At 47.9% G+C, this 24202-nt stretch overlaps 1 protein-coding gene across 7 annotated transcripts in view; it reads left to right on the plus strand.

Annotated features, from left to right (window-relative positions):
* The window catches only part of DCAF1 (DDB1 and CUL4 associated factor 1), a 928365-nt gene that overhangs the window by 746125 nt on the left and 158038 nt on the right, over nt 1-24202 (plus strand). For all 7 annotated transcript variants that reach the window (XM_078661275.1, XM_078661278.1, XM_078661277.1 and 4 more), the window contains one exon: nt 11435-11508. In XM_078661275.1, coding sequence (XP_078517401.1) covers nt 11435-11508 — 74 coding nt within the window. The remainder of the gene's footprint in view (nt 1-11434; nt 11509-24202) is intronic.

Below are 24202 nucleotides of genomic sequence, written 5' to 3' on the forward strand. Positions count from 1 at the left end.
CTGCTAATAATGGCCCAGCCCTTCCAGACTTTCCAACTCACAATCCACCTACACATAATACCAGTACACTCAAAATCACATAATTACTATCCATATAATGCCACTGCACACTATGCCACATAATTCCACTACACACATCCACTCCACACCACACATTTATCCGTCACACATTTCCACAACTAAAAATTCCAACCCAACCTACATAATTCCACACTACATACATGTACGGGGACACCACCACATCACTCGGGGACACCACCACATCACTCGGGGACACCACCACATCACTCAGGGACACCTCCACATCACTCAGGGACACCACCACATCACTCGGGGACATCATCACTCGGGGACACCACCACATCACTCGGGGACAGGGGACACCACCACATCACTCGGGGACAGGGGACACCACCACATCACTCGGGGACACCACCACATCACTCAGGGGCACCACCACATCACTCAGGGGCACCACTCAGGGGCACCACCACATCACTCAGGGACACCACCACATCACTCGGGGACACCACCACATCACTCGGGGACACCACCACATCACTCGGGGACACCACCACATCACTCGGGGACACCACCACATCACTCAGGGACACCACCACATCACTCAGGGACACCACCACATCACCCAGGGACACCACCACATCACTTAGGGGCACCGCCACATCACTCAGGGGCACCACTCTGGGGCACCACCACATCACTCAGGGACACCACCACATCACTCAGCCCAACCACATCATCACTCAGCTCCACAACAGCACTGTCCTTGCTTGCTACCAACAAGCATTACCATAGCCAATAGGACTCGCTTTAGGAAAGTGTAAGCTATTGGCTTTGTGAATAACGATGCTACTAATTTATATATTTTCAAAGCCAACACATATTAGTGTCATTTACAATACCAAATGCTTGTTTAGGTTGAGCCTTAGCGCAGTGCGCATGCGCTGCTCTAAGGATCCGGCCTCTTGCAGCTGAACTCCTCTTTTCTCAAGCTCGTGCTTGTGTGGATTTTTCAGCATTATTTTCATTGGCCTCTGCGTGCGTCTTTAAAAAACAGACAGCATGCAATTGGGTAAAAGCGGGTGCATGTCCGGGTCTTCGCCGGCAGATTCGTCCTCTGCTCCGGCTGTGTGCATCAACTCCGATTCCGGAGCAGATTCGACGTTGACGGGACACGACCCAGTGAGCCCACCCCGTCCGTCTCCGCATAGCCCTGAGTCTCTCCGTGCGTCAACGTCGGAGGCGGCACCGGGCTCGACGCCCTGTTCCGCACATGTTGCAGTGGGGTCGACGTCGGATGGCGCCCATTCCGAGTCCCCCTTGGAGGTTGTCAACATCCAGACGACTCCGGCTCGATGCCGGTACCGACGGAGCCGGCGCCCCCGTCTCCTCTATTTCAAGAGGTTGATGTTCCCGACTCCTCAGACGTCCATGCGACTCCCATGCAGCGTCGTTCGTCGCCGGTTCTGGCTATTACGCCTCCTCTTATGCCACACGCTGACGCTGTTCTGAACTCCACTGATGTGCGGCCGTTTCGGCCCATGGTGCAGGTACCGTGTGTGGCGGGACTCCGGATCAGGTTCCGGCTCCTCCACTGTTGCTGTCTAGTGGACGGGTTAGTCTCCAGCCCTCCCCTACAGATGGGTTATTGTTACCTCCCCGAATGGCGACTGAGGCTAGTCCTGCCTACGCACGGGGCTATTCATAGGGTGGCAGCTATTCTTTGTTTTCAGTCCCCTGTGGTTCCTCTGCCTTCTGATCCTTTGTTGGATCTTCTCCAATTGGAGCCGGTTGAAGTGGAGCCTTTGCTGCCCCTTGCGGCATCCTTGTTTGACATCATGCTGAGTACATGGGCAAGGCCTTCCTCGGGTGACCCTGTTGATCGGGCCATAGCTTGTCTACATCGACCTGCCCCTAATGATCCGCTCTGTTTGTCCCTTTATCCTAGGGCTCAGGGCCTAGTTGTTCATGCAGCCTTCGACTTAGTCTTCCTCCGCCCTGCCTTGATTGCCTCCCACCAGTGAGTCTAGGTGGTTAAATGCGTGTGGTTGCCAGCTTTTCGCCTCTGCCAGTACTGGCATCCGCGCCTTGAATGCAGCTAGCGTGTTCGCACGTGCATCCTCTTCCCTTTTGGACTTGGTTGAGGCTCTTCTACCTTCCATTCCAGAAGGCCCGCTGGTTTAATTAATCTGCCTTCTGCATAATGGCATGGGAATGGCGCAATTCTCCCTCCGCTTGTCTCTTGATGCCACTAACTCAGTGGGATGAGCTCTTGCTCGGTCGGTGGCTTTGCGCCGCCATGCTTGGCTGCGCGACAGTCGTTTTCCGGACAAAGTGCGGGATGCTCTTAGGGATCTGCCTTTCAACAGCGTGGACCTTTTTGATAGCCATGCGGATTCAGCGGTCTCCCGCCTCATGTCAGGGCTACCGTGACTCTTGTGGCACACCCTTTTTGCCTTATGAGTATCCTTTTATTCTGCGTAGGCGATGTTAACTTGTTGGTCTGATTTCGTACATGTCCGGTACTCTGCGTAGCACCCAGATAGTGTAGGCGGTGGTTCCATCTTCTCATTATTCTTTACGTTCAGTGGTTCTGTCTTCCCTTTCTGTCCTCTAAATGTGTGCTTTGCCCAAGAGGACTCCCCCTCACAGGGGTTGACACTTACCCTATGTGGGGTATTTATAGGATATTCGGTGACTGCCTTGGCACGCTCCTATTTTTCGCAACAATCTTGCTGTGGGCTTCCTTTTTATACGATCCTGACGTTCGCATCGCTCCATTGCACCTTTGGTGCAGTTGGATCTGGTAATCCTTCACTGCCTTGGTATGGGTTCCTTACCGTATGGCTTCTGCCTTGCCTATATTCACGGGGCGTTTTTCAGCGTCGCTGTGATCCTCTTGCCCTTGATGGCTGCTTTTCTTTTGCCAGTCACTATCTTAGGGCCTTGTTCTATTCAGTTCAGGCGCAGTTCTCACCACTGACGCCCTATCCTCTTTTTGTTAAAAAATACAACTGTTATGTGGTACACTTCTTCGTGTTGATGCAACCTGGGAATGCACCCTGGTATGATTGCTATAATAAGGTGTTTGCGTTGATTCTTCCACTTCTGTGGCTCTGCTTTCCCCTCCCGTTTAAGGACTGGGTGAACAAAATCACTTCTGTGGTCCTGCTTTTTCCCTTCCGTTTGAGGACTAGGGTGATAAAATTTTTCGTACTTCAGCCCTTACTGGGCTTATCTTTCCAGATGGTGATTTTGCCATGTACCTTTCTTGTGCCCTCGTTTTCTGGGCACTTTTCCAACAGGAATTTTTACTCATTTCCCTGCTGCTTTCCGCCCACGTGTTTTACACACTTCGGCTTGGATTCCTGCTGTACCACTCTCAAGGGGAGTGTTCTCTTTAGGATACTTGCTTCTTGAGTCTTTGGACCATGTAATTGGTCCTGACTGTTTCTGACTGTTGTGTCTAGTTCCGTATCCTCCTCTATCTTGCGGGGGACCGTTGCTCCTCCCGGGTGAAGGGCTGATGTGGCTTACTAGTCTGGACATTGTTCTGTCCACTTCTGCTTCATCATAACTGTTGGTGCTTTAGCGTCCTCTGTGTTACGCTTCATTTCTAGGCCTATTCTTTGCCTCTATATCGGCTGTGCCGTTACACAGCAAAATCGTGCGGTCAACATTCCTTCATTCGGTGTCCGTGGTCATTGACCTGGTCTGCTCTTATATGGCCATGCTTCATGACAGAGTGACTCTCCAACAGTGTGGCTTCTGTTTCTGCTACAACTGGCACTTAATGTTCATGAGTCGACATCCTGCCAATGCTGTCCTACGTCTTTGGCTGGTACTGGATTTAACTGTGTTTTTTCCACTGTTGTGCATACTGGACTGATATGTGTTGACTCTGTCATACCAGTTGTCTTCCCTTTAGGTTTTATTTATGGTCAGCACGTCAGATGCTGCAGGTCCTTTAGCCCCTGGGTTCAGTTCCACTTCTTGCGAAGTCATGAACTTTCCCTTTCACACAGACATATCTAGATTGTTTTCCTTCGCTCAACCGTCATGCATACAGGGGTTTTTATTCTGTTCTTGACAGCTTGTAGTACCTTTGCCTCCCCATGTTTTTCGCTCTTTCTGAGCTTCATGGTCTGGTGTGGCTGCGCTGATTGCGTTCCCCACCATGGGTCGTCTCCTTGTTGACGGCTCTGTTGCCTCGGTAACTTATTGGGGTACAGTCGCAGACCCACCTCCACTGTGGGTATGGCTTTGGTATCTATTCTGAGTTAAGGAATCTGCGGCTAGACGTTTCTATCAGATGAATGAGTAACTTACCTTCGGTGACGATGTATCTGGTAGAGACATAGTCTAGCTGCAGATTACGTAACGCCATAACATGTTATGTAAGCAAATTAAATGTAGATACTTTAGTAGTCGGACTACATTGCTGGTCTGTATATTTTCTTTTTCTTTTTTTTATTAATTTTTTTTTTCACAAGTTAACCCCCCCTCCCCCGTTGAGACCAGGACCCCAAATCTGTTACAGCCATTGGTATAATACATGTTATCTTTCATTTTGTCACGATACTATAACAAGAGTGAAAAAAGACAAACGTAAAGGCATATCTTAATATTTTAGACATCTCGTCAATCATAAAATAAGAGAAAGGAAGAAAAAAGAGAAAAGAGAAACGGACCAAAATAAAAGAAAAAAAGACATTAAATAAATAGAACCATAACATGATATTGATGGATCCAATCAGTGATCTTGGATCCAGTTTAACAGAGGTTCCCAAATTTTCATACCCCTTCTTCGTGCATTACGTCCTTTATTTTTATATATAGCCACCTCGAGACTACATGTAGCAAGTAATCTAGACCTCCATTGCAGGAATGACGGTGGTATCGAATCCAGCCATGATGACGCTATACACAATCGAAAAACAGCCATTTCCACAAAAATCAACCCATGTAAGTGTTTTGGTCGAGCACTGCTAGTTGTACCCAACATAATCTCTTCAGTTGTAATATTCACCCTGGTTTGGGATATGTCAGATAGAAAACCAGAGATTTCCGCTAGCAGATTTGTTAGTACGTTACATGAGGCAAACATATGGATGATATCTGCCTCGGGTAATGCACAGCGTGGGCAAGTAGTTCCTTTTCCCGTCCCCCATTTTGCTATTTTGTATGGGGTGTAGTATAGTGAGAAGAAGGTTTTATAGAATTGCGCCTGTAGTTTTATAGACATCAAACAAGTGCGCGATAGTTCATATGCATAAGTGGGAGTTTGGGTAGATACCCCTAGTTTAGTCTGCCATGCTACCGCATGTTTATCCATGTCGTCTGGAAGTGAAGCGGTCAGTACTTCATATATTTCCCCAATTTTAGGGGTAGATTCTTTACAGAGATTTTCTATAGCTTGGCAGATTTGAAATGTAATCCGTCCTCCTCCTTTCTTTAATAAGAAGTCTCTCAGCTGCAAGAATTTGAAAAAGTCCTAGTGGGTTATATTAAACTCAGACTGCAGCTCGTCAAACGTCGTAAATCCGTTTGTCGTAAAAAAGCACCCGAGCTGTGGCGCACCTGCCTCTATCCATCTCTCCATACATGTGTCGTGGAAAATCCCTGGCAGATCCGTATTTTTACTCACGGGGGTATAATCAGAATAACGCCCTAGACCCAGTAATTTCCTGATATTCCCCCAAACTTTGGCGACACTGGATATAGTCTTAAATTTGATTTTTTTTAAATAGCTATCATTTACATGGCGCCATAAGCACCCTTAACAGCCCTCCCCTATAATAAGTTCTTGTGGAGTGGGTATATTACCGCCATTTGGATTTTGAGATAAGTGTCACGCTATATCTTAATATAGTGGCCCAGTAATATAACTTAAAGTTGGGCATTGCCAATCCTCCTCTTTCTTTTGGTAGTGTGATCCATCTGTATGCCCTACGAGGTCTCTTATACCCCCATATGAACCGTGAGAACATGGAGTCTATAGTTTTAAATAGTTGGGGAGAAAATTCTAAGCATATTGCCCGAAAAAAATATAAAAATCTCGGGGAAAAAAGCATTTTAACTACATTGCATCTACCACCTATAGTTAAATGTAGATTATTTAATCGAACCAATTCTCTCTTGGTACGATGGATAAGTGGTTCCACGTTGTCATTAACTATATTTTCAATACTAGCATCTATACCGACCCCCAGGTATATGGCTTTATCCGTTATTCTAGAATCCCTCATCTTAATTTTATCTTTAAGCACAATCTGTGTTTTGCTAGAATTTAACTTATACCCCGAGACAGTACCAAATGTTTGGGCTTCTTTTTCAATCACTCTTATAGCACTATTGGGATCACAAGTAACAATAGCTATGTCATCAGCATATGCTAGAGTTTTGGTGTCATGATTGTGCACTCGAATAGGGGGAATTAGTATAATATTTTCTAGCCTTCGTACAAATGTATCAATATAGATTGAAAACAGAAGAGGCGAACAGGGGCACCCCCCTGGTGATGGTAAATCTTTCAGACAGAACCCCATTAATCAATACGCTGGCACTTGGGTTAACATACAGTTTCTGAACCGCTGTTATGAATCTCTCGTTGATGCCACAGTTTGACACAGCGGCCCAAAGAAATTTCCAGGCGACCCTATCGAACGCTTTCTCAGCGTCGAGCAGAATAAGCGCCATAGGGTCCCCTGTTGTCCCCGTGTAATCAAAGAGGGAAATAACTCTTTGCACGTGATCAATTGTAGATCTTCCCGGTATAAAACCATGTTGTCGGTCTGAGATAATTTTATGTATCATTGGCGCCAGTCGTGCGGCTAATAGTTTTGAGTATATTTTCGAATCTCCATTAATCAGTGTGATAGGTCGATATGATCCCATTTCCAGGGGGTCTTTATTCTTCTTTGGAAAAACCACTATTTTGGCGGATGACCATGACAAAGGTGGATTCCCCCCCGAAAGATATATAAAAATAGTTCTAACATAATAGTCCTGAGTTGGGGTGCAAATTTAACATAAAACCCGGTTGGGATCCCATCCATCCCAGCTGCTTTCCCAATGGTTAGGGAATTCATAGAGAGTAGAATTTCCTCCCAATGAAGGGGACCATCAAGTGAGTTCTGGTCGCCTGTATCCAGTCGATCTGTTGTATTTGGATCAAGGTACGTCTCAGGATCCATCTGATCATTGTTTGTTTCATGATATAGTTTTTGATAAAATCCCTGAAATGACGCTCTTATATCAGAAGGTTCAGATCACAAACCGAGTTCTGGGTCCTTGATTTCTTTTACTAGATTGATTGATGTTTCTTCCTGAGTTCGTACCGCTAACTGGTGTCCCACTTTTTCACTTAATTCATAGGTTTTCTCTCTACAGATATTAGCTTTGGTGACCGCCTTTTCAATTAATATCTCCGAAATATAATTTTTAGCAATTGCCACGCTACTCAGTTCATTATCGGTTAGCCTTCCCTCCTGCACCGCCTTGATCAGATCTTCCTCAGCTCTGCGCAGATTTTGTTCTAATATTGCCATCTTTTGTTTCCCTTCTTTGTTATACCTAAAATAAAATTGCATTGTTTTGCCTCTGACACCGGCCTTCAGGGTGTTCCACACCATGCCTATTGTGGTAGAGCCTAGATTGATCCAAGTTCTCATGTGCTGGCAAAATCTCTTTCTTTAATAATGCTCTTTCAAATGTCCATGTCTTTGGAATGGATTTGTCTGCACCATATGTTAAGCTTAGTTCTAGTGGATTATGGTCCGAAAGGACCCTAGGTTGTTTTTCTATTAAACAAGTAGATTTTAAAGAATTAGAAAAAAGCATATAGTCTAGCCTAGCATGTCGGGAATGTGGGTGAGAATAGTACGTAAAACCAGGATCCCCGGGATGTTTTAATGTCCATCCATCAATCAGCCCATGTAACAGACAAAGATCTGTTATTGCCTGAAAAACTTTGTTTCCTGCCCTGAAATTTAAAATCTGGGCCCGTGGACCACTCTCCTGGTAGATGTATGTTCAAGTCCCCGCATACAATCAGAGGTAGAGGCCAATGTACCAATTCGTTAGAGATACTAGTCAATACATCTGGGTCATCACTAACATTGCCATAAATAGTACACAGCGTCATCTTACTTTCCCCATTGTTGTAACAACATTCAGTGATCGCATATCGTCCAAATTTATCCACCACTGATCGAGTAAATTGAACCCCCCCCCCTGCTTTTGCCAAAATGGCGACACCCCTAGTTCAAGTCCCCTGTGTTGAGGCGGTGATGAGTCGATATCCAAGTGTTTTGAGCAGATGTTGTTGTGACCCCTCTATATGCGTCTCCTGCAGACATTTGATATTCGCTCCTGTCAGCTGGAGTCCCACAGCTACTCTCTGTCTTTTTTTTAATATCATTTAGGCCACATATATTGATTGAGAGTTTTTTAGCTTAGCCATACTGGTATCTACTAGTCAACGATTGATTTCTGTAATATCTTCTATGCCACAGTGCTACCCTGTGACTTCTTATTCCATGTTTATACTGCTCTATACCTTTTGAAAGTCCCCAGTAGATATCCCGGTCCCTGGTCTCCCCCACCCTTGAACCCCACCTTTTTTGAAGCTGCCAGGCTCAATCCTGAGCCTGTCTGATGACGTCTGACCAACGTCACCCACTCTCCACACCCCCTCCTCCCCCTGCATCCGTGAATCATTCCTGTCTGGCCCTGGAATATTACATCATCAGTATCGAATCTCTTTGTATGCAATCAACACCGAGAGAAAGAAAAGAAAGAAAGAAAAAAAAAGAAACCAAAAAGGAATAAACAAGAAAACCCTGAGCTGTGCTTTAAGTTACTGCAATAATCATCCGTTTAGTCCAGTTCATCAGTAAGCAAGGGAGCATCAGTACTATCCGCTTCCCCCTGCAGCCCCTGCTTTCCCAGCGGTGATTTCCTTCAGAGCCTGGTCCGCCTGTATTTCTGAGGTAAAAAACATTGTTTTGCCCTGCGATATCACTTTCAGCTTAGCAGGATTTTGCAGAAAAGCGGTGGCCCCTGCTTTCTGGAAAGGTGTTATCAACTGCCGCAGTCGCCAAAGTCTTTCCACAGTAGCATGTGCGAAATCCGGTTTGGCAAAGAATGAGAAGTTTCCCCAATTCCGTTTTTTATTTGGCCTTGCAAGTCATATAGTGCTTGCCTTAATAAAAAGTTACCAAAGTAAATCAGGATGACTCTAGGAAAGGATTGGTCTCCGCGAGGGTGTTTAGGGGGTGAAAACGGGAATCTGTGCACACGCTGAATTTCTTTGTCCCAATCCCAGTGTGTCAGTTCGGGGAAATGCGTTCCTGAAGAGGTTGATGGTAAATGCCCGGATATCGCTCCCCTCTCTGGAATGCGAAGAATCCTCAGATTGTTTCGGCATTGGCGATTTTCTGCCTCTTCCAGTTTCCACATGATGTCGGTCCCAGCGCTACCTTGTGAGGTCACCTGGGTTTTCAAGGTTTCCACTGTATTCTGTAAATGTAAATGTAAATGTATAGGCATTTATATAGCGCACTACTTACCCGTAGGGTCCCAAGGCGCTTCGACCGCTGCGAAACCCTTCCTGGCTTCCCTGAGAGATGGTCCCTTAATGGGTATCTCCAGGGTGAGACCAGGCATCCCCGGCGGTCTGGTGGGGCCGTTAGTGAAGATGAGGCAAGCTAATGCCCAGAGTTGCCGAGTGTGAACGCTGATCAGAGTGGGCACCGAGGCGAGAGAATTATCGAGTCCGCTGACCCTGGTCCAGAAACCTGCCGCGCCGGGAATCGAACCCTGGTCCCGGGCCGTCCTCTGCTCTCGGGTCTGCCGCCTCTAACCAGTGAGCCACACTACTTCTCCAGTATTTCCGTCCGACTTTCAACCATACTCATTCTTTCCGCTATATCCGTGCATGTTTTCCCAATTTTTCGCACTGACCCCTGGAGTTTTTTCGCTGCTACTCGAGCAAGCCGATTCTCTGACTTGACTTCGCTCTGAAATGAATTTAGGGATTGTAAAATCATCGCCAGCGTGGGTTCAGATGTCTGTCCTGAATTTTTATGATCGTCGATTTTACCCTGGGATCTTTTATCCCTGGCTATTGCATCCTTGCACCCCTGTCAGGGAAAGTGGTTGAGTGTCTGAGTAATCCCATCTGAGTTCATGTTCATCCTCAGTATCCACTTTCTGTTTAATCTTTCGCCCCTCTGAAGTCCTTTTTGATTTTCTTGACTTTCTTTGGCTCCCTTGTTGGCTACCATTACTCGTTGAAGAATTGTCACAACCCTCGTCACTGCTACCACTGAGTATGTGCATACCTTCTGATTTCCCCGACTCTTCATTTAAAGAAAATAAATTCTCAGTGGGATCTGGGGACATGTAGCCCAGCTCGGCATTATCTGCGGGGATATCCTGAGTATCATCTGCCTGCTGATCGGTAACCCCTAAGTCATTTAATTCATTTTCCTCGCTCTGTAATGCGTTTCCAATCATATTATCTGCACTCAGCACCGTGATCTCAGTGCTTGACCCCCATGATTTCCGGGCTTCATTATTGTCTATATTATCCATATTTCCGTTGTTTTCCTCTTTACTTTTAGGTATGTTCTCAAGCGCCTCCCTCTGTTTTTGCGCAGGGTCCCCCACACATACAGAGTCATTGTTTAGCTCCTTGTTTGTTTTACTAGCAAAGAGGCTTGTAATTGCCGTCTGTTTTTTGTCTTTTATCGTAGAGGGTGCACTAACTGGGTTTGCTAAAGTAATCTTAGCGTTTTTACTCCAAATGTTTTTTTTCTTACCGGTGTTTGATGTGGTATCTCGCTGATCCGTGCTAGTTTTACCGTCCTTCGCCTCTTTGGTCTCCTTAGCCTCTGGTCGTGACATCGGGGCTGGAACTGGTACTGTGGAGCGCGATTTGATCTGCGCTCCACCTCGGGCTGCCATCGCGCTCCTCGTGGACGGCGCCGGTTGTAACCTGGATTACGCTGTCGAGGACACCGCGGAGCTTCAGAGCCGCCTTGCACGCCGATCGGGTCTCGATCGATTCCTCGCCAGTAGCACCAGCGGTTCCACCGGTTCCAGGTCCCGGGGCCAGGGTGCATTTCTCGGATGGCACGCAGAGATCGGAGCGATGGTGTGAAGGTGAGTTAGCAGAGGTCTCACTCAGCCGCCATCTTGCTTCCCTATTGCTGGTCTGTATATTTTCATTTCACCTATCAACACGCAGTAACCTTATCTGCCTAGTCACTTAAGAAATATCTAGCCACTCCTGTGAAAATGTCATTCTTGGTATTGTGCGTTGCTCTTTTATAAAGACTTTAGTTACTAACTGGTGTATTTTCTATAAATCGACCTGCCCAGCCTAACTTGAGGGTTTGTCTTACAGCTACAATTGATGTCAAGAGAAACATATTTGACTTGTGCACAGATACCAAGGACTGCTACCTGGCAGTCATAGAGGTAAGGGCACAAAAGACAAAATGTATTTTTGCCTCTTGACAGTATCTGCTATATAAGTTATAGAGGGATGTAGGGAGCACTGTTCCTAAAGCTGCTTAAGAAAAGGGGTAGTGAGCTGATGAGAAGCAAATGTGCATAAGAAGTGAATCTATTATTAATGTGTTTTGTAAATATTTCTTGACGATGGACCAGAATTGTGCTAGTTCAGCACCCGTCTTGTGACTGCTCAGTGCACAGTAGCTATCACTTACCGGGTTTCCTTCCCAATTTATTTTTGACAGTTCAATTCCAGGCTGATGAATGCCAGCTTTCTGAATCATGTTTGAGTTAACAAGTCAGGATTGTTTTGCTCGTTCTTCTTTGTTTTTCTCTTGCTTGCTTGCTGGATTTGTCCCCATACCGCATTGTCTTTGTTTTAGTGTTATTTTGAACATTCAGAGTTTTTTTTTATTGTTTTTTTTTGTTCTAGGTGGCAATAGCTGCAAACATTTGTTAGTTTTTCCTTTTCCAGTTGTTTGAAAAACATTTACTTATTTACTGTATCCATTTCTTATTGTTTAGTTTGGTATGCTTTTTCATAAACTACTCCAAATTCAGGATACATATTTACTTGGTTATGGTGTAAAGGTTTTCAATTCAATTAAACCACAAACTGTTCTTTCATTTTCTTTTTATTATTAAAGGAAGTCTGACAGTCTAATTCAATTATTAAGAGGTCAGTATATACGATCAGGACGATCTGAATCTTCATAAGACTGAGCCCAAACCAGTCAAACGTATGTGAGACATAGTTCCAAGTTAAGCCTCATAGGTTTATTCACAATTGAAATCAATACAGACAGCAGAAAGTAATTAGTTGGTCAAATATGAATTAGTTCAAATAAAATAGTCAGTCATGATCTACTAGAAGACTAACATAAGTCAGTATGTGAAGAAAGCCAAAGCCAGAACTAAGTAGAAGTCAAATGACAGGCTAGCGTAAAGTCTGCACAGTTGCTAACACAAATGAAGTCTGGCACATATCCCAATAATATAATCTGTTATAGGGTTTTTAACAGAAAAGTCGCACATGTTTAGTGGTGAGATGTGATGTAATGGGGTTGAATTGGCAATCATTCACGCAAAAGACATTGAATGCTCTAAACTTTTTTGTTATTGATTTATTTTTTTCAGGTTTTATTATGTTAATAACAAAATAATTCAAATGGGCAAAAGCCCTTAACAGCATATGCAGGGATAGTTTACCAATACTGTTTTCAGAACCACTGTAGGAGAGTAGGGTCTGCTTCCTATGGTCACCCCCCACTTTTTGCCCTGATTCACTGGTTTTTCAACTTTAGTGTGGCTGTGGGCCTGCTAATCAGACCCACAGCCCAGCTGTTCTGTCTCTAAATTCATACCATGTACTTTAGGTACATATCCAATTGGGTATTGGGTCACCTTTGTGAGCCCCTGTATAGTGTACCATAGGTACCCAGGGCATAGGTGCATCCAAGGCCTACTAGGGGCTGCAGCATGTATTATGCCACCCCTGGCTGGCCATCCAAACTGACACCACAGGCTGATCACTCAGCTTGGGCAAGGTCGTGTACTCACCCCTTGCTTAGATATAGTATTCCTATATCTACCCTTATATATAGACACATATATACCTATTAGTGACTCCTATGGCAGGCCTTGACAATCCTGGAGGCAGTGTGCTTGGTTTTATGTGAGATGGTGCTCTAGCATGAGCTGAGCCTGTCTGTCTGTCTGCACCATGTCCTTATAGCTGTTCTATGATATAGCCATACCATATACTCTTAAGTGCATTATAATCCTCGCGGTTATTACTAACTTGGTTTGGCTTTATCAAAACATGTCGTGTAAGGTGTCATACGCTTTGGAATACTACCCCCCCGCCCGCCAGTTTTGGCAGCGGGGGTAGCATTCCACCCTTCTAGAGGGAGAAGACATGCAGTTGTAGCTTTACCCGGTTAAAGTTAAACAGAGCCTCAGCATCACAAAATGGATGCTGCTGCCACAGACACGAGTCTGACCTCCTGCTGCTGGACGAAACTCCGGCAGGGGAGGCCTGGACAATAGGTTTCCTGTCTTGGGAGGTGCTAGCACCTCCCCAGACAGACTTTAGTGTATTGGGGCAGGGTGGGTTGAAAGAAATGAGACACTGCCTGGGGCACACAAGGTGCTCCACGCATAGCCCGGTTCAAACCAGTTGCTGGGGCACTCCAGCCCCAGCTCTAGCGCGAAACTGGACAAAGGGAAAGGGATGTAACCACCCCCCTTCCCAGGTTCCACCCACAGGAGGGACCTAGCAGGTAATCCAGCCCATTAATTTGGTATAAAGCTAGGAGCTGAGTCTAGAGACTTTAGATTTATCCTGGAAAGAAACTCTGAAACAAACTCTTGGACCTTTGACGTTCCATTTCGACTGGAAGACTGAAGACATCTCCCTTGTGGTCAAGGAGTGACCACCCTGTGCAAACAGGCACCACCAATAACTTGCCGGTTTGCTTTGTCGACGCTCCTGCCGGATCCCGAAGACTTAGCGACGCAGCCTCTGGACTTCCAGACCTCTCTGACTCCGACCCACATCCACAGCACAGCTGAGACCCGTGGCGGACACGAGAGACGTGGGACCGGACACCCTGCAGTACCTGCTTTTTGCTAACTGTGCAGCTTCTGAGGCGTCCTCGAAGTTGTGCATTGGGGTTTGAAAAGCCCCAACCCCGGGCAGTAAGTGCACCGAAGCTCAGCCCTCCACACTCCACAAGTGCCACGTGGGGCCTGCGCCTGCATTTCTCCTCGACGCGTCTTAGCGGTTGCTAGCCCGTTGGCTAGTTGCCCTCCTGAAGACATCCTTTTGAAACAACACCGCTTGCCTGGTTGCTCTGGGCTTGCTTCTGCTTTCCTGTAAAGGGGAAGCTCCCCAGACCTTGCTGGTCTGAACAGATGCCGATCTTCCCTTCCTGCGTGGGTTGCCTTTTCCAAGGCTTGTTGGGTCCAATCCGGATACCGACACCGCCAACAGCGAGATCCTTCGTGGGACAGTCCGTATCCAGCCCCTGGCCGTCGTCGACGCCTCCTGGTCTACGTGGCTGCAGAGACTAGCTGCACATCCTCACCTGATTGCATCTCGACATTGCCTGGTTCCTTCCTGTTTCCTTCCTGGTCACTGGCTAGTGACCCAGACTCTGTCCCCTCTGCTTTCAGGTTCTTCTCGACTCCGTTCCACCCTTGGATCCATCCAGACATCTTCCTCCTGGTCGCCTGCAGCACTTTCTTGCAGCTCTCCATAGGATTGATCGACGAAACCCGACACGAAAGATGCACCCGGCTTCCCTGGGTGAGGTAACTAGAGTACTCCGGTGCTCCCGTGGGTAACAACTATCCAAGTGTCCTAGTTTAACTAAGTTTTCCCGTAGTCCACCCGGAAGAGCCCGAAATCAACTACTTGGTAACTTTTACGTTCCCATTGATTCTCTATGGCAACTCGCGTGTGTGTTTAGACACTGCACACGCAGCCTGGGGGTCTCCTACTTCCAATCCTTTGGTTGATCAGTGTAGCCCCAGCGATTTCCTAGGCCCTAGGCCTACTCACCTTTTCTGAAGTGGTTCTTATACCACTTGTTTAGTATATGGTTCGTGAGGCCCGTAGGGCAGAATTGTATTTGTGCAACTTATAGTATGCTTATTGAGTAACTTGTGCTGTATCTCGAACTCTGACCTCATAAAGAGTGCAGAGAATGACAGGGAGCTGTTGAAGTAGCAATTATCATGGCAATTGGCGTGGTGTAGCTTCTGGGACAAAACAAATCATTCAGAACAATAACCATTCCCCAACCCCCCACCCACACTGGAGTAAATAACTACTGGTGAATCCCAGAATAACCCCAACAAACCTAGTGAATAAGCAGGGTGGTGTGGCAACTCTCCGATGAGGCAGTCTCCTGACCGCATGTTAGGGTTTGTTCTGATGTAAATACATTTTGCTAGTCAAATGCACTAGCATGTAGGTCGTTGTTAGCGGAGTCTTGCATGCATCATTTATTTATGAGATTTTATATAGCGCAAACTTTACCCGAAGGTGTCGGAGCGCTTTACATAAGAACCAGTTGAGAAACATAAGGACTTAGGATTACATGCGTTACATAAAGGATACAAACAGAAAAAATTGCAAATGTACAAGATGTAAAGTCACACAAGGAGGAGATACAAATGGACATACTCTAAGAGTCACATAGGAATGGTAGGTAGTACAAAGGTCAACCGCATATACTTGTGATTAGAGTTATCTCTATATACATAGGGAAGGGATACAAGTGGATATACTCTAAGGGTCACATAGGAATGGTAGAGAGCACAGCGGTCTACTGCATATACTAGTGATTAGAGTTATCTCTATATACATAGGGAAGGGATATGACTGGATATACTCTTAAGAGTCACATAGGAATGGTAGAGAGTACAAAGGTCTACTGCATATACTAGTGATTAGAGTTATCTCTATAAACATATATACACACACATAGTAGATTTTCTCAGGCAGCGTTCCATTAAGTGGGGTCAGAGGGGGGACGCAGTCACAGCACCAAGGGAGGGTGGGAGGGATACAAGGGTATGGAGAAAAGGCAAAACAGAAAAGGGAAGAAACATTTGAGGATCGTCAAGGGGGAAACGAGGGAGAAGGGTACAAGACGAGGGAAAGGACAAGATGGCGGGTCGGGGTCCACAGAAAAACGGCTGAGAGCAGCAGTAAAATGGCGGCCAGGACAAAAGAAAAAGTAAAGAAGTCCATGAGAGTCACATAGGAATGGTAGAGAGTACAAAGGTCTACTGCATATACTAGTGATTAGAGTTATCTCTATATACAGAAAAGCAGAGTTCCATTAGGTGGGGTCGGAGGGGGGATGCAGTCACAGCACCAAGGGAGGGACAGAGAAGGGCAGAAAAGTGAGACAAACCAGAGAGGGAAGCAGATAGTAACGAGTAAGACAGCGAGGAGTGTGTCAGAGGCAGCAGGAGAGACAATAGAAAGGTCGTTAGGACAGAGGGGGAGGTCAGAGATCGCTAAAGTAGCGGAGGAGAAAGGTAGAAGAAGAAGCGAGTCATAAAAAGAAAATGGCGGGTAACTCAGAGGTACAGGTCCCAAAGTCCAGGAAGAGGGCTGCCATAGCCAGCAAGTCCGGGGGGAGAAAGGCAGTCAGCGGCAAAGTCACAGCCTCATCGTCCATGAGGAGCTGGGGCAGAGGAGTTCGATCCGGATACCAGGAGTCAGGGAAGAAAGACCACAGGCGCCAAAACAGCTGTTCGCAGAACGGGAGACAGCCCCGGGAGGAGGGGAGAACACGCCACAAAGCCGACCCACATCATCTGGGGCCAACTGGAGGAGCCTCAGCAACGCCGACGCTGGATGGGCACAGGAGGAGGCACAGGAGGAGGGATTAGGAGGAGAGCTCTTCAGGCTATGCTTAGGCAGCAGCCGAAAGCGAGCTTGAAAGTCTGTCCGGGGAGTCATTGGCACCGATGTCCCTAAGGCGCCGCCATTTTGGAGTCAAAAGCGGTACAAAAGGGGGGTGGTGATGGACGGAGCATCTGAATCAATCAAACACTCACACCCAGTCAAAAGATCTGGGTTTAATCCATCACCGTTCTTTAGCCCACTCTGCCACCCCAGTTCTGACATGGCTATATGCAAATCAGTCTGACCCTGTGCCTCATGGGAACAGTTCAGCCCGAACTGCCAAGCCATGTCTTCCCTGGACCGGAAACAAGCTTCCGAGGACCGGTTTCTGGCAATCCAGCCGTCTTAAGCCCGGCTTGCTTGAATCCAGTGGCAAAGTGAGCAAGGGACTCACGTCTGAGCATACCCTGCCACACTTATGGCGGCCAAAAGCGGTACAAAAGGGGGTGGTGATGGGCGGAGCATCTGAATCAATCAAACACTCACACCCAGTCAAAAGATCTGGGTTTAATCCATCACCGTTCTTTAGCCCACTCTGCCACCCCAGTTCTGACATGGCTATATGCAAATCAGTCTGACCCTGTGCCTCATGGGAACAGTTCAGCCCGAACTGCCAAGCCATGTCTTCCCTGGACCGGAAACAAGCTTCCGAGGACCGGTTTCTGGCAATCTAGCCGTCTTAAGCCCGGCTTGCTTGAATCCAGTGGCAAAGTGAGCAAGGGACTCACGTCTGAGCATACCCTGCCACACTTATGGCGGCCAAAAGCGGTACAAAAGGGGGTGGTGATGGACGGAGCATCTGAATCAATCAAACACTCACACCCAGTCAAAAGATCTGGGTTTAATCCATCACCGTTCTTTAGCCCACTCTGCCACCCCAGTTCTGACATGGCTATATGCAAATCAGTCTGACCCTGTGCCTCATGGGAACAGTCCAGCCCGAACTGCCAAGCCATGTCTTCCCTGGACCGGAAACAAGCTTCCGAGGACCGGTTTCTGGCATTCCAGCCGTCTTCAGCCCGGCTTGCTTGAATCCAGTGGCAAAGTGAGCAAGGGACTCACGTCTGAGCATACCCTGCCACACTTATGGCGGCCAAAAGCGGTACAAAAGGGGGTGGTGATGGACGGAGCATCTGAATCAATCAAACACTCACACCCAGTCAAAAGATCTGGGTTTAATCCATCACCGTTCTTTAGCCCACTCTGCCACCCCAGTTCTGACATGGCTATATGCAAATCAGTCTGACCCTGTGCCTCATGGGAACAGTCCAGCCCGAACTGCCAAGCCATGTCTTTCCTGGACCGGAAACAAGCTTCCGAGGACCGGTTTCTGGCATTCCAGCCGTCTTCAGCCCGGCTTGCTTGAATCCAGTGGCAGTTCGGGTTGGACTGTTCACATGAGGCACAGGGTCAGACTGATTTGCATATGGCCATGTCTGAACTGGGGTGGCTGAGTGGGCTAAAGAATGGTGATGGATTAAACCCAGATCAGTTGACTGGGGGTGAGTGTTTGATTTGCTCAAGCGCTCAGTCCATCATCCCCTTTTGTATCGCTTTGTTCGCCCTAAGTGTGGCAGGGTATGCTCAGACGTGAGTCCCTTGCTCACTTGGCCACTGGATTCAAGATAGCCTGGCTGATGAGGATTATGAATCCGAAACCGGTCCCAGGATGCTTGTTTCCGGTCCAGGGAAGACACGGCTTGGCAGTTCGGGCTGGACTGTTCCCATGAGGCACAGGGTCAGACTGATTTGCATATGGCCATGTCTGAACTGGGGTGGCTGAGTGGGCTAAAGAATGGTGATTGATTAAACCCAGATCAGTTGACTGGGGGTGAGTGTTTGATTTGCTCAAGCGCTCCGTCCATCATCCCCTTTTGTATCGCTTTGTTCGCCCTAAGTGTGGCAGGGCATGCTCAGACGTGAGTCCCTTGCTCACTTGGCCACTGGATTCAAGATAGCCTGGCTGATGAGGATTATGAATCCGAAACCGGTCCCAGGATGCTTGTTTCCGGTCCAGGGAAGACATGGCTTGGCAGTTCGGGCTGGACTGTTCCCATGAGGCACAGGGTCAGACTGATTTGCATATGGCCATGTCTGAACTGGGGTGGCTGAGTGGGCTAAAGAATGGTGATGGATTAAACCCAGATCAGTTGACTGGGGGTGAGTGTTTGATTTGCTCAAGCGCTCCGTCCATCATCCCCTTTTGTATCGCTTTGTTCGCCCTAAGTGTGGCAGGGTATGCTCAGACGTGAGTCCCTTGCTCACTTGGCCACTGGATTCAAGATAGCCTGGCTGATGAGGATTATGAATCCGAAACCGGTCCCAGGATGCTTGTTTCCGGTCCAGGGAAGACATGGCTTGGCAGTTCGGGCTGGACTGTTCCCATGAGGCACAGGGTCAGACTGATTTGCATATGGCCATGTCTGAACTGGGGTGGCTGAGTGGGCTAAAGAATGGTGATGGATTACACCCAGATCAGTTTACTGGGGGTGAGTGTTTGATTTGCTCAAGCGCTCCGTCCATTATCCCCTTTTGTATCGCCATTTTGGGGTCAGGCAAGCCCCGGGGCAGAGCAGGCTGGAGCTCTTCTCTGAGGAGAGCAGCGAGGGCGCCCCGTTAGTTGCGGTGGGGCCCGGCTCATGTAATCTGTAAAGTGAGTAACATGGAATAGGAGTAGAAAACAGTAACATTCAGCCTGGTGCCATCAGATTGGAGACATAACCTGCAGGTCCGGAGGCGAAGGAGCTGGGAAGCCAGCAGATGACAGGTGCCCCGGTGACATCGAGCCAAGTGTTTACAAAGAGCAGTGTGTCCGCCGGAGAGTCAAATATATGGAACTTGCTGTCCAGCTGGAGCTACAGTCGAGCCGGATATAGCATTCCATAACGTAGGCCGTGTTTCTGCAGTGTCCTCTTAACCTCGGTGAACTTGCTTCGAGTCTCCTGAACCAGATACGTGAAATCGGGAAGAGAGATATAATCGTGCCTGTGAGAAAGTGCCATCTTTCTTGCATTGGTATGCCCCACTTTTTTCTGAATTGCTGATGTGCTTTGACTGAGTGTGCCCTGGGCTCCTGCCAACCAGGTACCCAGGGCCTGTGTTCCTTCCCTAAAACTGTACTGAAACAAAACCCAATTGGCATCTCTGGCCACCTGTCAGCCCCTAGTAGATGGTACCCTAGGTACCCAGGGCATGGTGACTAGAGAAGACCACTGAGGGCTGCAGCACTTATTGTGCCACCCTCAGGGGCCCTGTACCCTGGCACCCACACACTGCATTTGCAGGCTGAGTGCCTAAGTACAGAACTAAAAGCAGAGTTCAATGCCCTGGCATACTTCAGTCACCTCTCTAGCTGGGTGCCCTATGCCAGAGGTGTGGGCACAGGTGCATGAGCCCACATGAGCATGAGGATGAGCATGAGGTTCATGAGGAAACATGACTGCGTGCGCCGTACAACGCTATAGGAAAGTCGCGGTTGTAAATTGCCTGTTTAAGGACACTTCTACAAGGACTTTGAGCAAACCCTTTGGAACATAGGAGGTTCTAAGGCCAGCCCACCAGTGAGTACCAAGGTACCCGTGTTACCTATCCCAGAGGAGCCAAGTGCATAGGGGTCAAGTGGTGTCTGAAACCTTCGTCATTTTCAATAGGGAGCTGTAATGAAGCACGGCTGCCAGGAAGGCGAAGAGTATCCGGTGGAATCCAAGCCTGGATTCAAGGTGAGAGGAACCTGAAAGCAGAGGGGACAGAGTCTGGGTCACTTCAGTTGACCAGGGGCTCAATAGTCGAATGCCCACCGATGACAGGTGCTTCAGGTGCAAAGAAGGGTTGCTTGACTCTGCAGCCACCGAGACCAGGAGACTTTGAGGACAACCAGGATCCGGAGGTGAGCTGTCCCACGAAGGATGTAGAGTGCTGAGGGGTCGATGTCTGACTGGAGCACCAACAAGCGTTGGCAAATGCAACCTATGCGGTCTGAGGAAACGGGTTACAGAGTGGACCAGCAAGGTCCAGGACACTCTCCAAACAATGGAGAGTCAGGGCACGTCTGGAGCAACCAGGTAAGCCCAAGAACCAACAAGGTGACCCTCGCCAGGACCCACAAGCCAACGGTCCAGGGATCGCGAGGAGACCTCAAGCAAGTTTGCAAAGTACCCGTCCAGAGGACACTCGGTGAGAGGAGGCAGGAAATCTTTGGTGCAAATACTGCTCGTGGTCAGGACTACATGGAGTCCAATGCACCAGCTCGGGAATTGTTGGCAAGCATATGCAACTGCAAATGTACGCTGTGCACATGGGTTCGGGTTGCACGGTCCCCACGAGGGATACAGGTCTCAGAATTGCTGAGAGGGCAGATCGACTTCAGGGACCTTCGGGAACCCACCTCCTGTGTTGCTGAAATCTTCGGATTCCTCAGGAGCTTGGTAGAAGCAAACCGGTCAGATGCATTTAGGTGCCTGCTTTTGCAGGAGGGTAACTCCTTTACTCCAAGAGAGATTCTTCAGTCGTCCAGTGTCGTGCAGGCAGTCGAAGTACTTGGTTTCTTCTTAGCAGAATCTTGTCCGGGTAAAATATAAAGTCCTGTAGTCGGGTAATCCACTGTTCGAGGCATTTGGGCTGCACTTTATACACATGGGAAGGGGTTGGAAAGATTCTGTCAACCCTCCTTGGGGAGTGGCAGGACAGAGGGGTGGCTACACCCAAGTCCTTTGTCCAGTTTCGCGCCAGAGCAGAAGCCAAAGGCTCCCAGAACTGGTTTAAGCTGGACTATACACAGGGACACCAAATGTGCCCCCAGTGCAGACTTTCTGGCATTCAGAGAGTGCACCCACCCAGCCCCAATACATTACATTTTTTCTGGATGGTGGTTACACCTTCCTGTGACAGGATGCCTATTGCCACTCCTTTCTCTGCACGAGCTTGGCTCAGCAGCAGGAGGGCAGACCCGTGTCTGTGGCTGGCAGCATCCATTTTGTGCTGCCCAGGTCGTGAAAGCTGTTACCGTGTAGACCAGTGACCCATAGTAGTGGTTCTAGAAGGGTGGAATCATACCTCCCACACCAGTTACTGGTATGGAGGTATGATTCCAAGGTGTTTGATACCAAACCCTACATGTTTCTAAGAAGCAGTTTTAAAGTTAGCATTTACCGCAAGTTTATAATGCACATAAACATATATGTCTGGCTGTATCACAGATAACCCTGGAGAATGGTCTCCGAAGGCTGCAGAATGGCTCTGCTCATGCAGGGGCAACCTCTCACGTAAAACCCAGCACCCTGCCTTCAGGATTGATAAGCCCTGCCACAGGGGTGACTGATAGGTATTTAAGTGTAGTGATTTAGATAGATATAGTGAACCTATATCTCAGTAAGTGGTGCAAGCACAATCTTACACAGTCTGCAGTAGCAGGCCTGTCGTGTCATTTTGGGCGGCCTTTCAGGGGTGGCATAATACATGCTGCAGCCCATGGGAGGCCTCTGGGGAATCTATGCCCTGGGTACGTGGTGTACTATATATTAGGAACTCATAAGGGTACCCCAGTGTCCAATCTGGAGTGTACCTAAAGTACATACATTGCAATTTAAGGGAGAAAGCAGATAGACTGGGTCCTGGATAGCAAGATCCCAGTCAGACTAGGCCAAAAACAGTGATACATCAGCAAAAAGTGGGGGTAACCGTAAGGAGCACATTCTACTTTCCTACAGGGATGGTACCCAAGAGAATCAAGACCACTTACCCTTGAGCACCAGCATCTGCCTGCTGAGACCAAAGGAACCTATGAGGAGGAGAGTGCCTAAAAGGAGCAAGGTCCAGTGGGGATCCTATCAACTGGACCCCTTAAGCAAAGTGTGAGATTTACAGTCCTTTTGGAAGGATTGAGCTGTCTGCCTGTGTACCGCTTAAGTGGACCATCACACCTGATCGGGCTGTCTGCCAGGTGGGGCTGCTATGAAGATTAAGGCCCATCACCCTGGTGCAGCGGAGTGACCGAGTAGGGCCATCGCCTTGTTTACTGCTGTATTTTGAGAGGACCTTCACCTTGTGTGCTGCAACTCGCAGCCTCTGTTTGTTCAGAGGGGAGCGTGGAGAACAGAAAGAGTATTTGCCCTTGTGTGTGCTTAAGTGATCCAAAGTGGGTTGTGACTATGTCACCAGAACAGCGACTTTGTCTTTGGAGATTAGAAGCCGCTTAAGATCTACAGCTGGAATCAAGAGGACTTACCTCCCCACCGGAGAAGCATTATGGACGTTCAACCGATTTGCCTGCATCGGCAAGAGTATCACGCATTGTGTGGCACCTATTCACGTCGACCGTGAAGCTGAATCACCAGACGGCACCAGGACGCTGACATACTCCCAGGCCTTTTGTAATGCAACATCAGCTGAAGCAGATGATAAGACTGATCACCTCTCCTCCAAGACCCTGGGGGAACTTGCTCTGACTATAGCTCCACTGCTCTAAGATATTTTGACTTTGACAGCCATCATGGAACTTCTATTAGTTACTAGCGGGGTCGAGCCTACATGTTAGGATTCCCGGGACTGGACTCAGGATCTTGCCCCGACTAACCTAGAGTGCAAGCCTTACGAAGACGTTGAATATTAGTTTGAGTTGGGGAGCGTATTTTGAGTCTTGAGTCTGTGTAAACCATGCACCTGTCTCCCCTCTAGAAGTCTTGACCTGCTCGACCTGTACTACTCAAGTGCTGAAGGGGTAGTTACTCAGAGCCCCCAGTAAACTAGGCTCGGGGACATCGGGAGTAAAAGGCCTCGTTCCCCCTTGGTTGGGCCAAGTAACTTCTGCATGATCTGTGGCCCTCTGAAAGAGGTTATGACAGTAATCAAGTGCTGACTTTTCATACTCGGGTTGTCAACTTAGTGACGAAGGATTACAGATAATATTTGACTATTGTTATTTTACAGTTATTATGGGTGGAGATTTCAAATAAAGTCTGGTGCCAAACTATAACTCCTCAAATTATTGTGTGGTGCAAGAAGCTGTTTGGGGCATAGCTTGATGTCAGAAAGCAGAAAAGAGCATAGATCCAGAAGAACAAAAGTTGTTCCCAGGTATTGCACTTGATTTTCCTTCGAGCCCTCAAAGGATAGGTTCCCTCCGATCCTTCTCCTACCCCACAGAAAAGACCTGGAACACCCTGCCTCTCTCCCTAAGACAATACTGTCACTGCCCCAATTCAGGAAGGACTTCAAGACCTGGCTCTGCGACTG

This window comes from Lissotriton helveticus, chromosome 9, assembly GCF_964261635.1.
Source record: "Lissotriton helveticus chromosome 9, aLisHel1.1, whole genome shotgun sequence".
Lineage (NCBI taxonomy): Eukaryota > Metazoa > Chordata > Amphibia > Caudata > Salamandridae > Lissotriton > Lissotriton helveticus.